We start from the raw sequence: 14,424 nt of genomic DNA, 5'->3' as shown, positions 1-14,424 counted from the left end.
CTAAACCAGGACTAAACCAGCACTAAACTAGAACTACACTCAGACTAAACCAAGAATTAAACCAAGGACTAAACCAGATCTGAACCAGGACTGAACCAGGACTAAACCAGGACTAAACCAGGACTGAACCAGGACTGGAACCAAGACTAAACCCAGATTAAAAGAAGGACTAAATCAGATCTAAACCAAGGACTAAACCAAGAACTGAACCAGGACTAAACCAGAAATTCTGAAAACAAAATTAATCGCAAAAAAACGTGAAAACTTTACGCAAACGTCACGACAGCTGCGCGTAAAAACCAAACACATCCACCTTCCCTTTTTCCTTTTCTATTTTTTTTTTTTTTTTTTTTTTAATCTTCCCTCTCTCTTTCTTTCTCTTTTTTTCCTGCCTCGCCCGGGACCTCCCTCCGCGGCTCCCTCCTCCTCCTCCTCCCCCTTCACACTCGCTCAGACTCGGTCACCTTACTTCCGGCGGCCGCTCGCTCCGCTCCGCTCCAACATTTCCCCCCGGTCCTTCCGACACTTCCAGTCCGGCTTGTGCGCGCCTTCCCCCGGACACCTTCCCCCGTGGACTACCCCTGTTCTGGATCTTTGACTTGTGGAGTTTTTTTTTTTTTTTTTTTTTTTTTTGTGTGGATTTTTTCGTACCGCGGGAGACTCGGATCTTTTCCCGGAGAGGAGCGTGTCGGTGGCGGCTGGTGGGTTTGGAGCTCGGCCGGTTTTGGTTTGGCTGGTGCGCGGCGTGCGGTGCCGAACGCTGGTGCCCGGAGGAGGAGGCGCCTGTGCCGGGGGGGAGAAGGTGAAGCGCACGGGAGTCCGGACGCGGTTCGGTTCGAGTTAAAAAAAAAACAAACCTCCCTCCCCGCCGGACCGCGATGCCAAGGAACTGTCCAAAAATGAAGCTCCGGACCGTGTTTTTGACTCTGCTCCTCGGGATCTCATCGCTGGGTGAGTACGCCGTGTTAAAACTCCTCTGTCATCTCCTTGCGGACAGCGTTGGGGATTTGGCGACTTTACGTTTTCGCCTCTACCGAATGTATTTTAAAATGAATCAAACACTTATGTACATTTACGAATAGATTTTTTTGAGCTTCTAAATTCGGCGTGACTCGTTTTAATTTCAGTGCTTTAGTTTTAGTTAAATTTAAACTTTTCGAGTACAGCGTGTATTAAACTCTATGAACAACTTCGAACGAACACCGTGCGTGCAGATTTGTCAGGACTAAACCAGGACTAAACCAGGACTAAACCAGGACTAAACCAGGACTAAACCAGGACTAAACCAGGACTAAACCAGGACTAAACCAAAGACAAAACTAGAGCTAAACTAGGACTAAACCAAGGACTAAACTAGAACTAATCCAAGGACTAAACCAAGGAACTAAACTAGGACTAAACCCAAACTAAACCAGGGACTAAACTAGAACTACACTCGGACTAAACCTGGACTAAACCGAGGAATAAACAAGGTCTAAACTGAGGACTAAACGAAGACTAAACCAGGACTAAACAAAGACTAAACCAGTACTAAACGAAGACTAAACCAGGACTAAACTAGAACTAATCCAAGGACTAACCCAAGGAATAAACTAGGGACTAACCAGGACTAAACCAGAACTACACTAGGACTAAACAAGGACTAAACCGAGGACTAAACAAGGACTAAACCGAGGACTAAACAAGGACTAAACTGAGGACTAAACGAAGACTAAACCTGGACTAAACCAGCACTAAGCCAAGTACTAAACCAGGACTAAACCAGTTCTAAACCCAGGACTAAACCAAGGACTGAACTAGAACTAATCCAAGGACTAACCCAAGGACTAAACTCGGACTAAACCTAGACTAAATCAGAACTAAACCAGGACTAAATTAGAACTAAACCAAGGACTAACCCAAGGACTAAACCAGAACTAAACCAGAACTAAACCAAGAACTAAACCAAGGACTACTACACTTTCTATAAAATTCCATGCACTTAAAACTTAAAACAAAAACCTTGATTCAGTTTTGTGATGTCACAAAATCACCCGAATTATAAAATACTAAATTTCAAGTTAAAATATAATTATAATTAACGAAAAAATTTGATATTTCTGACGTTATTTAGTTTGAAATGTTAAAATTTGAGGTTTGCAGTGGGAGTTTTGTATGGTGGTTGGTGAATATTGAGACAGAGTTGGTCATTACGCCCTCGGATTATCTGGTTAATTAAAGTTAAACCCGAACGACAATAAATAAATAAAATAAATGAAATGTGAATATTGTGTTTGGTTTAATTTGTGTAAACGGGAGGGGACGTGGTAGGACTCTATTGTAAAAGGATTTAAGGTCGTTTAAATTAATTGGAATTTTATTAGTGTTTGATGTGAAACAAACCAAAGACTAAACCAGGACTAAACCAGGACTAAACCAAGGACTAAACCAAGGACTAAACCAAGGACTAAACCAGGACTAAACCAGGACTGACTAAACCAGGACTGACTAAACCAGGACTAAACCAAGGACTAAACCAAGGACTAAACCAGGACTAAACCCAGGACTAAATCCAGGACTAAATCCAGGACTAAACCAAGGACTAAACCAGGACTAAACCAGGACTAAACCAAGGACTAAACCAAGGACTAAACCAAGGACTAAACCAGGACTAAACCAGGACTAAACCAGGACTAAACCAGGACTAAACCAAGGACTAAACCAAGGACTAAACCAAGGACTAAACCAAGGACTACATCCAGGACTAAATCCAGGACTACACTAGGGCTAAATCCAGGACTAAATCAGGGCGGAACCAGGACTAAACCAGAAGACAACCAGGGCCAAACCGGTACCAAACTGGGACTAAACCAGGACTAAATCAGGAATAAACCAAAACTAAACCAGAATTAAACAAGGACTAAGCCAGGGCTAAACTAGAACTACACTAGGACTAAATCAAGACTGAACCAGGTCTAAACCCAGGTCTAAACCCAGGACTAAACCCAGGACTAAACCCAGGACTAAACCCAGGACTAAACCCAGGACTAAACCCAGGAATAGACTAGGGCTAAATCAGGACTAAATCAGGGCAGGAATCAGGGCGGAACCAGGACTAAGCCAGGGCTAAAGCAAGGACTGAACCAGGACTGAACCAAACCAGGACTAAACCCAGGACTAAACCCAGGACTAAACCCAGGACTAAACTAGGACTAAACCAAGGACTAAACCAAGGACTAAACCGGTACTGAACCGGGACTGAACCGGGACTAAATCAGTGCTGAACCAGAACAGAACGAGGGCCAAAACGGGCCAGAAAACCAGGACTAAACCAAGGACTAAACCAAGGACTAAACCAAGGACTAAACCAAGGACTAAACCAAGACTGAACCAAGGACTAAACCAAGGACTAAACCAAGGACTAAACCAAGACTGAACCAGGACTAAACCAAGGACTAAACCAAGGACTAAAACATATACATTAAATCCAATAAATCTGTGTATTTTATTGGTTGTATTTCTGTAAACGGGAGGGGACGTGGTAGGACTCTATTGTAACGGGGTTCGGGGTCGTTTAAGTTAATTGAAACCTCGTTAGTGTCTGAGACCTCGTTAGTGTCTGAGACCTCGTTAGTGTCTGAGACCTCGTTAGTGTCTGAGGTGACGCGGTGGACACTCGTGACGGTGATGACTGTGTTGAGATGAGCGTTTGTGACAGTCCTCGCGCTCGTCCCTCGTCCCTCGTCTCGTCCCTCGTCCTCCAGCGTCTCTCGGTCCATTTGTCCGGTCTTTTCTGAACGATCTGGGGCCAAACGAGTCCAAGTCCGAGCCCCGAGTGGCCCAGACCGGAGTCCGGACTCAGCCGACCTAAATGTGATCTGGAGCTCCCCCGTGGAGCTTAAATTAGTGCAGTGTAAGACTAAACCAGGACTGGACCAGGACTAAAGCAGGACTAAAGCAGGACTAAAGCAGGACTAAAGCAGGACTAAAGCAGGACTGAACCAGGACTAAAGCAGGACTGAACCAAGGACTGAACCAGGACTGAACCAGGACTGAACCAGGACTGAACCAGGACTGAACCAGGACTGAACCAGGACTGAACCAGGACTGAACCAGGACTGAACCAGAACTAAACTAAGACTAAACCAGGACTAAACCAGGACTAAACCGGGACTAAACCTGGACTGAACCAGGACTGAACCAGGACTGAACCAGGACTGAACCAGGACTGAACCAGGACTGAACCAGGACTAAAACTAGACTGAACTGGACTGAACCTGACTGAACCTGGACTAAAACTGGACTAAAACTGGACTGAACCTGGACTGAACCTGGACTAAAACTAGACTGAACCTGGACTAAAACTAGACTGAACCTGGACTAAAACTAGACTGAACCTGGACTAAAACTAGACTAAAACTAGCAGTAATCAGTAGGACTAAACCAGGGACTAAACCTGGACTTAAACCAGGACCAAACCAATATATTTAAACTGAAACGAGGATGATCCGGTCTGTAGTGGGTCCTTGGTCTTTGGGCGTCTGGGTGTTTCAGGGTGACTCTGAGCGGCTCCTTTGGGTGCTGCTGCTGCTGCTGCTGCTGCTGCTGCTGCTGCTGCTGCTGCTGCTGCTGCTGCTGCTGCTGCTGCTGCTGCTGCTGCTGCTCGTGTTTCTGCTGCTGCTCGTTTTCCTTGGGCTAAATTGTCAAAAAGATTAATTTAATTTGTTTAAAATAATCATCAGCCGGACGCATCAGGCATTTCCAACTAATCACACGGAGTCAGAGGATCAGCTCCGAATAAATTAAAACAAACGTGACTCGGTTTTTTAAAAAGCTCGAGTCATTCGCCCCGAGTCAAAACGTCAAAACATCAAAACGTCAAAATATGAAAACACCAAAACATGAACCATCTCTCTGCTCGTCTCATCGTCTCTGCGGCGTTTAAGAGTTTAAAGAGCAGATTTCATTCATAAACACGATTATTTTTACTGTTAAAAAAATCTGATAAATATTAAAGGTCCTAATGTGAGGTGGTTCAGTCCTGGTTCAGTCCTGGTTCAGTCCTGGTTTAGTCCTGGTTTAGTTCTGGTTTAGTCCTGGTTTCGTCCACGTTTTATCCCTATTTTGAGCCAATTATGTCGTGGTTACGACCTGTTTAGAGCTTTAGTGTAGTCCAGATTTAGTCTGGGTTTAGTCTAGGTTTAGTCCTAGTTTGGTCCTGGTTTAGATGTAGTTCAGGTCATATCAACAACTAGGCTGGGACTGAACCAGGACTAAACTAGGATTAAACTAGAACTAAACTAGGACTAAACTAGGACTCAGCTAGGAATAAACTGGGACTAAACCAAGAGTAAACCAGGACTAAACTAGGACTAAACTAGGACTAAACCAAGCCTGAGCCAGTACTTAACCAGGACTAACCCAGAGGGATGAAAGGAGGACAAAACAAGGACTGAACTGGAGCTAAACTGGAACTAAACTGGGACTAAATCAACACTAAACCAGGACTTAAAACCAAGACTAAACCAAGACTAAACCAAGAGTAAGCCTTTACCAAACCAGGACTAAACTAGGACAAAACTGGGACTATCCCAGAGGGACTGAACCAGGTCTGAACCAGGACTAGACCAGGACTGAACCAGGACTGAACCTAGACCAAACTAGGGACTAAACCGGGACTAAACCAGGACTAAACCAGGACTAAATCAGGATTAAACCAGGGCTTAAAACCAGGACGGAACCAGGAATGAACCAGGACTAAACTAGTACTTAAACCAAGACTAAACCAAGAGTAAAGCAGGACTAAACCCAGGCCAAACCAGGACTGAACCAGGAACTAAACCAAGATTAAACTGGGACTAAATCATGACTAAAACAGGATTTAAAACCAAGACTAAGCCTGGACCAAACCAGGACTTAACCAGGACTAAACCAGGAATGAACCAAGACTAAACTAGGACTTAAAACCAAGACTAAATTAGGAATTAACTAGGACTAAACTTGGACTAAACCTGGATTGAACCAAGACTAAACTAGAACTAAACTGGGACTAAACACCACTTAACCAGGACTAAACTATTAAAAACACAAACTTTTACATTAAATGATTGTAAAATAGACCGTGCCCTGGTGCTGTAGTTAAATAAAAGTTAAATATAAATCGGGACGCGCGGATAATCCGATTGTCCGTGGAAGTGTTGTTACTATGGAAACGGCTCATGTGCCAAACTCTCGGGCAGGTGTCTTAAAATAGCCGAATAATAAAGGAGCGTGTGGAATAATCCGGAACAATCCACAGTGTGTTTTAGACGAACTGATGCTTTTGTTCGGGGCGATGATTCAAAGAGGCGGCGCCGCAGAGTTCAGCTCCGTCCGGACACACCCGCGGACCAACGGCGAACGGCGAACGGCTAACGGGAGTTTAGCTTCAAGGCTAAGCTAAAAGAGTGCGATGCTAATGCTAATGCTAATGCTAATGCTAATGCTAATGCTAATGCTAAAAAAACAAACTTAACCAGAACATAAACAGGACTAAACCAGGACTAAATCAAGACTAAAAGGACTAAAACCAGGACTGAAACAGGACTAAATCAAGACTAAACCAGGACTAAACCAGGACTAAAACCAGGGACTGAAACAGGACTAAACCAGGACTAAACCAGGACTGAAACAGGACTAAACCAGGACTAAACCAGGACTGAAACAGGACTAAATGAAGGACTAAACCAAGAATGAACCAAGACTAAACCAGGGACTAAACCAGGGACTGAACCAGGGACTGAACCAGCACTGAAACAAGACTAAACCAAGGACTAAACCAAGGACTAAACCAAGGACTAAACCAGGGACTAAACCAGGGACTAAGCCAGGGCTAAACCAGGGACTAAACCAGGACTAAACCAGGGACTAAACCAGGACTGAATCAAGACTAAACCAGGACTGAATCAAGACTAAACCAGGGACTAAACCAAGACCAAACCAAGACTGAATTAAGACTAAACCAGGACTGAACCAGGACTGAAACAAGACTAAACCATGGACTAAGCCAGGACTAAACCAGAGACTAAACCAGGACTGAATCAGGACTAAACCAGGTACTAAACTCGGACTGAACCTGGACTAAACTATGGACTTAGATGGGACTGAATCAAGACTAAACCAGGGACTAAACCAAGACTAAACCAGAACTAAATCAAGACTAAACCAGGACTAAACCAGGGACTAAACCAAGACTAAACCAGGTACTAAACCAGGGACTAAACCAGGACAAAACCAAGACTGAATCAAGACTAAACCAGGGACTAAACCAGGACTGAATCAAGACTAAACCAAGGAATAAACCAAGGACTAAACCAGGACTGAATTAAGACTAAACCAAGGACTAAACCTGGAACCTAACCAGGGACTAAACCTGGTCTGAAACCAGGGACTAAACCAGGGACAAAACCTAGACTAGACCAACACTAAACCCAGGACTAAACTAGACTTAATCATAGACTAAAAGATGGACCAAAATTGGACTAAAACCAGACTAAATACATTTTCATTTGTTTAGTCCTGGTTTGGGCCCAGTTTAAATCTAAATGTAGTCTTGGTCTAGTCTTGGTCTAGTCCTCTTCTAGTCGTGGTTTAATCCTGGTTTGATGTTGGAAAAGTGAGTAAATACTCTTTAAGTCAGGGATAAAATAGATGCAAACATGGACCAAAATAAGGACCAAACAGGGACTGAAACCAGAACTAAAGCGGGCTAAAACTAGACTTAAACTAGACCAAAACCAGGAACAAACCCAGACTAAACCAGACTGACAAAAGACTAAAATCTGAATAAAACAGAAGTGAAACCAGATCAAAAACGGAACTACAATACCAATGTCAGTGTTAGGACTAAAGCAGGACTAAAGCAGGACTAAAGCAGGACTAAAGCAGGACTAAAGCAGGACTAAAATGCGACTAGCACTTTGAGGTGTTTAATCCCATACTAATCTAATATTTATTCAAAACTGGGACCAAACCTAGACTAAAACTAGACTAAAAGTAGACTAAAGCTAGACCACAACTAGACTGTCCAGACTTGTCTCCATGGAGATGTTATTGCTTTGTTGGGAATGTTCCACAGTGTGACAATACACGACTGACTTGTATTTATTCAATTTGTTTTTATTGCTATTATTAATCAATTTAAAGGTGCACTGTGTAACTTTTTGGCTGGGAGTTTGTCACCCATTTGTTTCTGTGGAGACGTCATTGCTCTGCCTGGAATGTTCCACAGTGTGACATTAAACAGCTCCACTTCACATTTATTACAGGTGGTTTTACAGCTCAAAAACACCTGGTTTGGTCTCGGGTCTAAAGCAGGTCTAAAGCAGGACTAATCTAGGTCCACACTCTAGGTCTAAAACCAGGTCTAGGTCTAAACCAGGTCTAAACAAGGTCTGAACCAGGTCTAAACCAGGTCTGAACTAGGACTGAACCGGGTCTTAACCAGGTCTTAACTGGGTCTTAACCAGGTCTTAACCAGGACTAAGCCAGAACTAAACCAAGTCTAAACATTTTAACTGGGTCTAAACCAGGTCTAACCTATATCTTAAATGGGACTGAACCAGGACTGAACCAGGACTGAACCAGGTCTAAACCAGGTCTAAACCAGGTCTAAACCAGGACTGAACCAGATCTAAACCAGTTCTAAAACAGGTCTGAACCAGGACTAAACCAGGTCTAAACTAGGTCTAAACCTCAAAAGAACCTCAAAAAACAGACATTCTGACTGTGAGCGTGGTCGCCTCTCCGTAGATCTGACCTGTAACTTGGTCTGGTTTGGTCTCTATGAAGATATCAAGTTGGTTAATTTAATGCCATACTGTGAAACATTCCAGACAAAGCAACAACAACATTTAACAGCGGAGAAAAGAAGAAAAGCGTTTGACCGAACCCTCCACCAGAAAACTTACACAATTCACCTTTAAACATATATTTTTTTTTTAAACTTTCAGATTTTTTTCAGACTTTGCACACTCCTCGCTCCGGTGTGTGTCTGTACACGCTCTTCTCTTCAGGAATGTCTCCAGCTTCACCTGAAACACTCCCTCAGACCAAAACAAAACACACGTTAGCTCCGCCGCTAAAGGCTAAACCACAGCTAACCGCAGCTAACCGCTAAGCTAATCACCCACATACACATACACAGGGAGGCTAATGCTAATGTTAGCTTCACGAGGCTAACGCGGGTTTAATGAAGAAAAATGTTCTGGAAGAAAAAACAAATGTGACAATATTTGGATTTAAAGTAGATTATTAATGTACAAAAACAAGGACTAAACCCAGAACTGAACCAGGACTAAACCAGGACTAAACCAGGACTAAACCAGGACTAAACCAGGACTGAACCAGGACTGAACCAGGACTAAACAAAGGCTAAACAAGAGCTAAACCAGGGCTAAACTAGGTCTAACCCCGGACTAAACCCCGGACTAAACCCCGGACTAAACCCGGACTAAACCCCGGACTAAACCCCGGACTAAACAAAGGCCAAACAAGAGCTAAACCAGGGCTAAACTGGGGACTGAACCAGAGATTAAACCAGGACTAAGACAGGACTAAACCAGGGACCGAATAGGGACTAAACAGGGACTAAACCGGGACTAAACCAAGTCTTAATCAGGTTTTAAACAGGATTAAGCCAGGACTAAGCCAGGACTAAATCATGGATTTAACTAAGACTGAACCAGGGACTGAACCAGGGACTGAACCAGGGACTAAGTCGGGACTAAGTCGGGACTAAGTCGGGACTAAGTCGGGACTAAGTCGGGACTAAGTCGGGACTAAGTCGGGACTAAGTCGGGACTAAGTCGGGACTAAGTCGGGACTAAATATCTTAACTTAGTCTAAACCAGGTCTTAACTGGGTCTAAACCAGGTCTTAACTGGGTCTAAGCCAGGTCTAAATCGGGTCTAAACCAGATCTTAACTGGGTCTAAACCAGGTCTAAACCGGATCTTAACTGGGTCTAAGCCAGGTCTAAGCCAGGTCTAAGCCAGGTCTAAGTCAGGTCTAAGCCAGGTCTAAGCCAGGTCTAAGCCAGGTCTAAGCCAGGTCTAAATGATGTCTAAACCAGGTCTTTATCAGATCTAAGCCAGGACTATAGTGAAACTCAGCTGTAATAAAAATATAAAACTAGGGCGTAACCTAGATTAAAAGAACTAAACCAGGATCAAACCCGGACAAAACCCGGACAAAACCAGGACTAAACCAGGACTAAATCCAAACTAAGCCTGAACTAAGCCAGAACTAAGCCACAATTCCCCACAGGACTATATAAGGGCTAAAACAGGATTAAGACTAAACCAGGTCTATACCAGGTTCATACCAGTTTTATTCCAGGTCTAAAGCAGGTCTAAACCAGGTCTAAAGCAGGTCTAAATCAGGTCTAAATCAGGTCTAGCTCAGATTCCAGGAGCTGATACTGTCTTCGCTTCTTGCAAAACAAACAAAGTCGTGGGCAAAGAGGGGAAAAAAAAAAACGTTCCGAGGAGATAGAAAGTTGTGCTGCGTCATCGGAAAGACAAGCCACAACAAGTGAAGAGGGCGACTGTTTCTGAGACAGGACCCAAGGGTGCTGCTGTCACAGATCCCGCGCAGATACTGTTGTTCGGGAGACAATCGGAATGTTTGGGAGACAATCGGAATGCAAAGACCACGGTTCACTCGAGAAAGTCACGGAGGCAAAGGTGAAAGGTGAAAGAAAGAACTGAATAAGAAACAAAGGGCAGAGCGAAAAACAATAAAATGGGAAAACAGTTTGTTTCTTTATTCCGCTTCAGTGTCAAACAAAAATAAAAACAAAGCAGATTTCGACCTCTGTTTCCAATATTTAATTTAAAGTTTATTTCAAATCACATCAATTAAAAAATAAAATAAAATCTGTGTCATTCATTCAATCGTTTTTCAAAATAAAACCAAAAATAATAAAATGAAAAAAAAAAAAAAGAAAAACAACTATTTCCTGGTTTAATCCTGGTTTTGTCCTTGGTTTAGTCTCAGGTTTCGTTCTGGTTTAGTCCTGGTTTAGTCCTGGTTTAGACCTGGTTTAGACCTGGTTTAGACCTGGTTCAGTCCTGGTTTAGTCCTGGTTTAAACCTAGTTTAGTCCTTGGTTTAGTCCTTGGTTTAGTCCTGGTTTCATCCCTGGTTTTGTCCTTGGTTAGACCTGGTTTAGACCTGCTTTAGTCCTGGTTCAGTCCTGGTTTAGCTTAGGTTTAGTCCTGGTTTTGACTCACGTTTAGCCCCTGGTTTAGTCCTGGTTCAGTCCTGGTTTAGTTCAAGTTTAGCCTTGGTTTAGTCCTTGCTTTAGTCTCAGGTTTAGTCCCTGGTTTAGTCCTTGGTTTAGTCCCTGGTTTCATCCCTGGTTTTAGTCCTGGTTTTGTCCTTGGTTTAGTCCCTGGTTTAGTCCATGATTTAGTCCTGGTTTAGTCCTTGGTTTAGACCTGGTTCAGACCTGGTTTAGTCCTGGTTTAGTCCTTGGTTTAGTCCCTGGTTTCATCCCTGGGTTTAGTCCTGGTTTAGTCCCAGGTTTAGTCCAAGGTTTAGACCTGTTTGTGTCCTGGTTCAGCCCTGGTTCAGCCCTGGTTCAGTCCTGGTTCAGTCCTGGTTTAGTCCTGGTTTAGTCTTGGTTTAGTCCAAGGTTTAGACCTGGTTGTGTCCTGGTTCAGTCCCTGCTTAACCTTGATTTAGTCCAGGTTTAATCACTGGTTTAGTTTTTTTTAATGCCATATTTTTTAACATTTCAGACAAAACAGAGCAAAGGATCATGGTCTATGTAGTTTAAACCATTTTAGACTCAATACTGATTCTGATCCCACGAGAATAATTTAAAAAACCCTCTTTTTTAGACAATAGAACATGATTTTCAACATTTAAATGGTCGTAATTTTGTTTTTTATTCCCATGTTTGGCCTTATATTTTTAATTTCTGATTTTTTTAGTATCAAAACCAGGGAAAAACCAGTTTGAGTATCTGATTTTCGATGGCGTTGTGTCAGTCCAAATGGAGCGAGTAAACGAGGAGTATTTTTAGCCGGATGATTTCTGACATACCTTTTGTCTGGTCTTTGGGCGGTTTGACATTTCACTTTCTCTTTTGTGAGCGGCTCCTCGGCTCGTCTCTTCCAAAACACTCAAAGCTCAGACGCTAATTGGGTCAAACTCTTTTTAACAACGTGAACTCGATTTGAATGTGAGAAGAAGAAGAAGAAGAAGAAGACGCCGGGTTTTATTCTGAACTCAAGACGCGAGACAAAATCAAAGAAACACACAAAACTGTAGATTTATAGAGTTACTACTACTACTACTACTACTACTACTACTACTACTTTTTCTATTATATATCTGGTTAGTAGTGACTGTACTATGAACCTAATCGTTGAAAACATTATGGTTCATTTTTTACTTGGCGAACTTCTGCTACTATTGCAACTACTAGTACTACTATTACTGGTGCTACTGCGACTACTACTACTACTTCTACCTCAGCAGATGGTACTACTACTATAATTCTAATCGAATATCTGGTAAATTGGGTAGTGATTGTAATATATGGCCAGTAAATTAGTAGTGCTACTACTCCTACTTCTGCTGCTATTACTTCTACTACTATTACTACTACTGCTACTTCTACTATTACTATTACTACTACTACTACTACTGTGATTGTATGGATCAGTAAATTAGTACTACTACTGCTATTACTACTATTGCTACTACTACTACTACTGTTACTACTACTACTACTACTACTACTACTACTACTACTACTACTACTACTACTACTACTACTACTACTGTTACTACTACTACTACTGCTACTGTTACTACTACTACTGCTACTACTACTGTTACTACTGCTACTACTACTACTACTACTACTACTACTACTACTACTACTACTGTACTACTACTACTACTACTGTACTACTACTACTACTACTACTGTACTACTACTACTACTACTACTACTACTACTACTACTACTACTACTGTACTACTACTACTACTACTACTACTACTACTACTACTACTACTACTACTACTACTACTACTACTACTACTACTGTACTACTACTACTACTACTACTACTACTGTACTACTACTACTACTACTACTACTACTGTACTACTACTACTACTACTACTACTGTACTACTACTACTACTACTACTACTACTACTGTGATTGTAATATATAGACAAGTAAATTAGTACTGCTACTACTGCTACTACTATTAGTACTACTACTGCTACTACTATTAGTACTACTATTACTGCTACTATACAACTGTTACTACTGTTACTCCTATGGCTGTTACTACTACTGTTACTTCTACTTGTCCATATTTGTTTCTCATTTTCTCCAAAAACATTTCATGTATTTGACAAAAACACAAGTGTTTTATGAGACTTAAAGCTCCTGAAACAGACGAACTAATACTTTTACTCAAACACTTTTAATCTGAAATATAATGAACTTATTTAAGATTTTACTAAAGAAACTGTGAGGAAAAAAAAAAAAAATCCCCAGTTTGGCAGTTTTTTTTTTTTTTTAGATTTCACATTTTACTTCCTGGTTGGAAATCATGACATCACCACAGGGAAATCTATAACTGTTACCTAGCAACCATGAAATACACTGGGCCAAAACTCCTCGAATGTCACAGAAATTATTATTATCAGACAAATTAAAAATAATAATAATAAAACACCTTTAGTTTGTTTAAATAATTGTTTAAATATCCGAAAAAATGTGTTTCTTTTGTGTAAATTGTGGCGACTCTTAAAACACAACTCTCCACTTCCTTTCATTTTCAACAGATTTAAAAAAAAAATAATTTAATTTAATTTTAAATTTATTTTATTTATTTTATTTTATTTTATTTTATTATTTATTTATTTATTTATTTATAACTTTTCTCTGTAATTTATATTTACTACAGGCATTATCCACCACTTTAAGTCAAAATTTGAGAATCATAAAATCCTCTAACACGGACTTTAACAGTTTATAATAAAGTACAAAGTTGATAATAGTTTTGTAATAGTTTTGTAATTGTTTTGTAGTTGTTTTGTAATAGTTTTGTAATTGTTTGTTCTTCCTGTAGGGGGCGTCGTCAGTAGGATAGTGTCAGTTCCTTCGGGTCCGTTGATACGAGTGGAGGGGCAGCCCATCTCCATCCGCTGTGACGTCAACGACTACGGAGGCCCGGACGAACAGGTAAACACCGACCACACTCAACCGGACTCAACCGGATTGAACCAGATTCTGTTTAATTTTGGGTTTTTAAAGCTACAATGTGTAACTTTTCTGGTAGAAAATCCATCAGATGCTTTTCTGTGTTGTTAGATGTTATTGCTTTGCTTTGGAATGTTTCACAAGGTCTAAACCAGATCTAAACCAGATCT

The 14,424-nt window shown here is 41.5% G+C and overlaps 1 protein-coding gene across 1 annotated transcript in view; it reads left to right on the top strand.

Moving 5' to 3' along the window:
• Positions 1-470: 470 nt before the first annotated feature.
• Positions 471-14,424, top strand: part of LOC110165694 (prostaglandin F2 receptor negative regulator) — an 82,335-nt gene continuing 68,381 nt past the window's right edge. Inside the window, exons 1-2 of the mRNA XM_055163780.1 lie at positions 471-951; positions 14,124-14,236. Coding sequence (XP_055019755.1) covers positions 879-951; positions 14,124-14,236 — 186 coding nt within the window. The 5' untranslated portion in view covers positions 471-878. The remainder of the gene's footprint in view (positions 952-14,123; positions 14,237-14,424) is intronic.

The sequence above is a fragment of the Boleophthalmus pectinirostris genome, unplaced genomic scaffold (genome assembly GCF_026225935.1).
Source record: "Boleophthalmus pectinirostris isolate CB_2022bp ecotype Guang Dong unplaced genomic scaffold, ASM2622593v1 HiC_scaffold_11, whole genome shotgun sequence".
Lineage (NCBI taxonomy): Eukaryota > Metazoa > Chordata > Actinopteri > Gobiiformes > Gobiidae > Boleophthalmus > Boleophthalmus pectinirostris.
The sequence above is the reverse complement of the archived record's forward strand: the minus strand, read 5'-3'. Positions and strand labels throughout refer to the sequence as shown.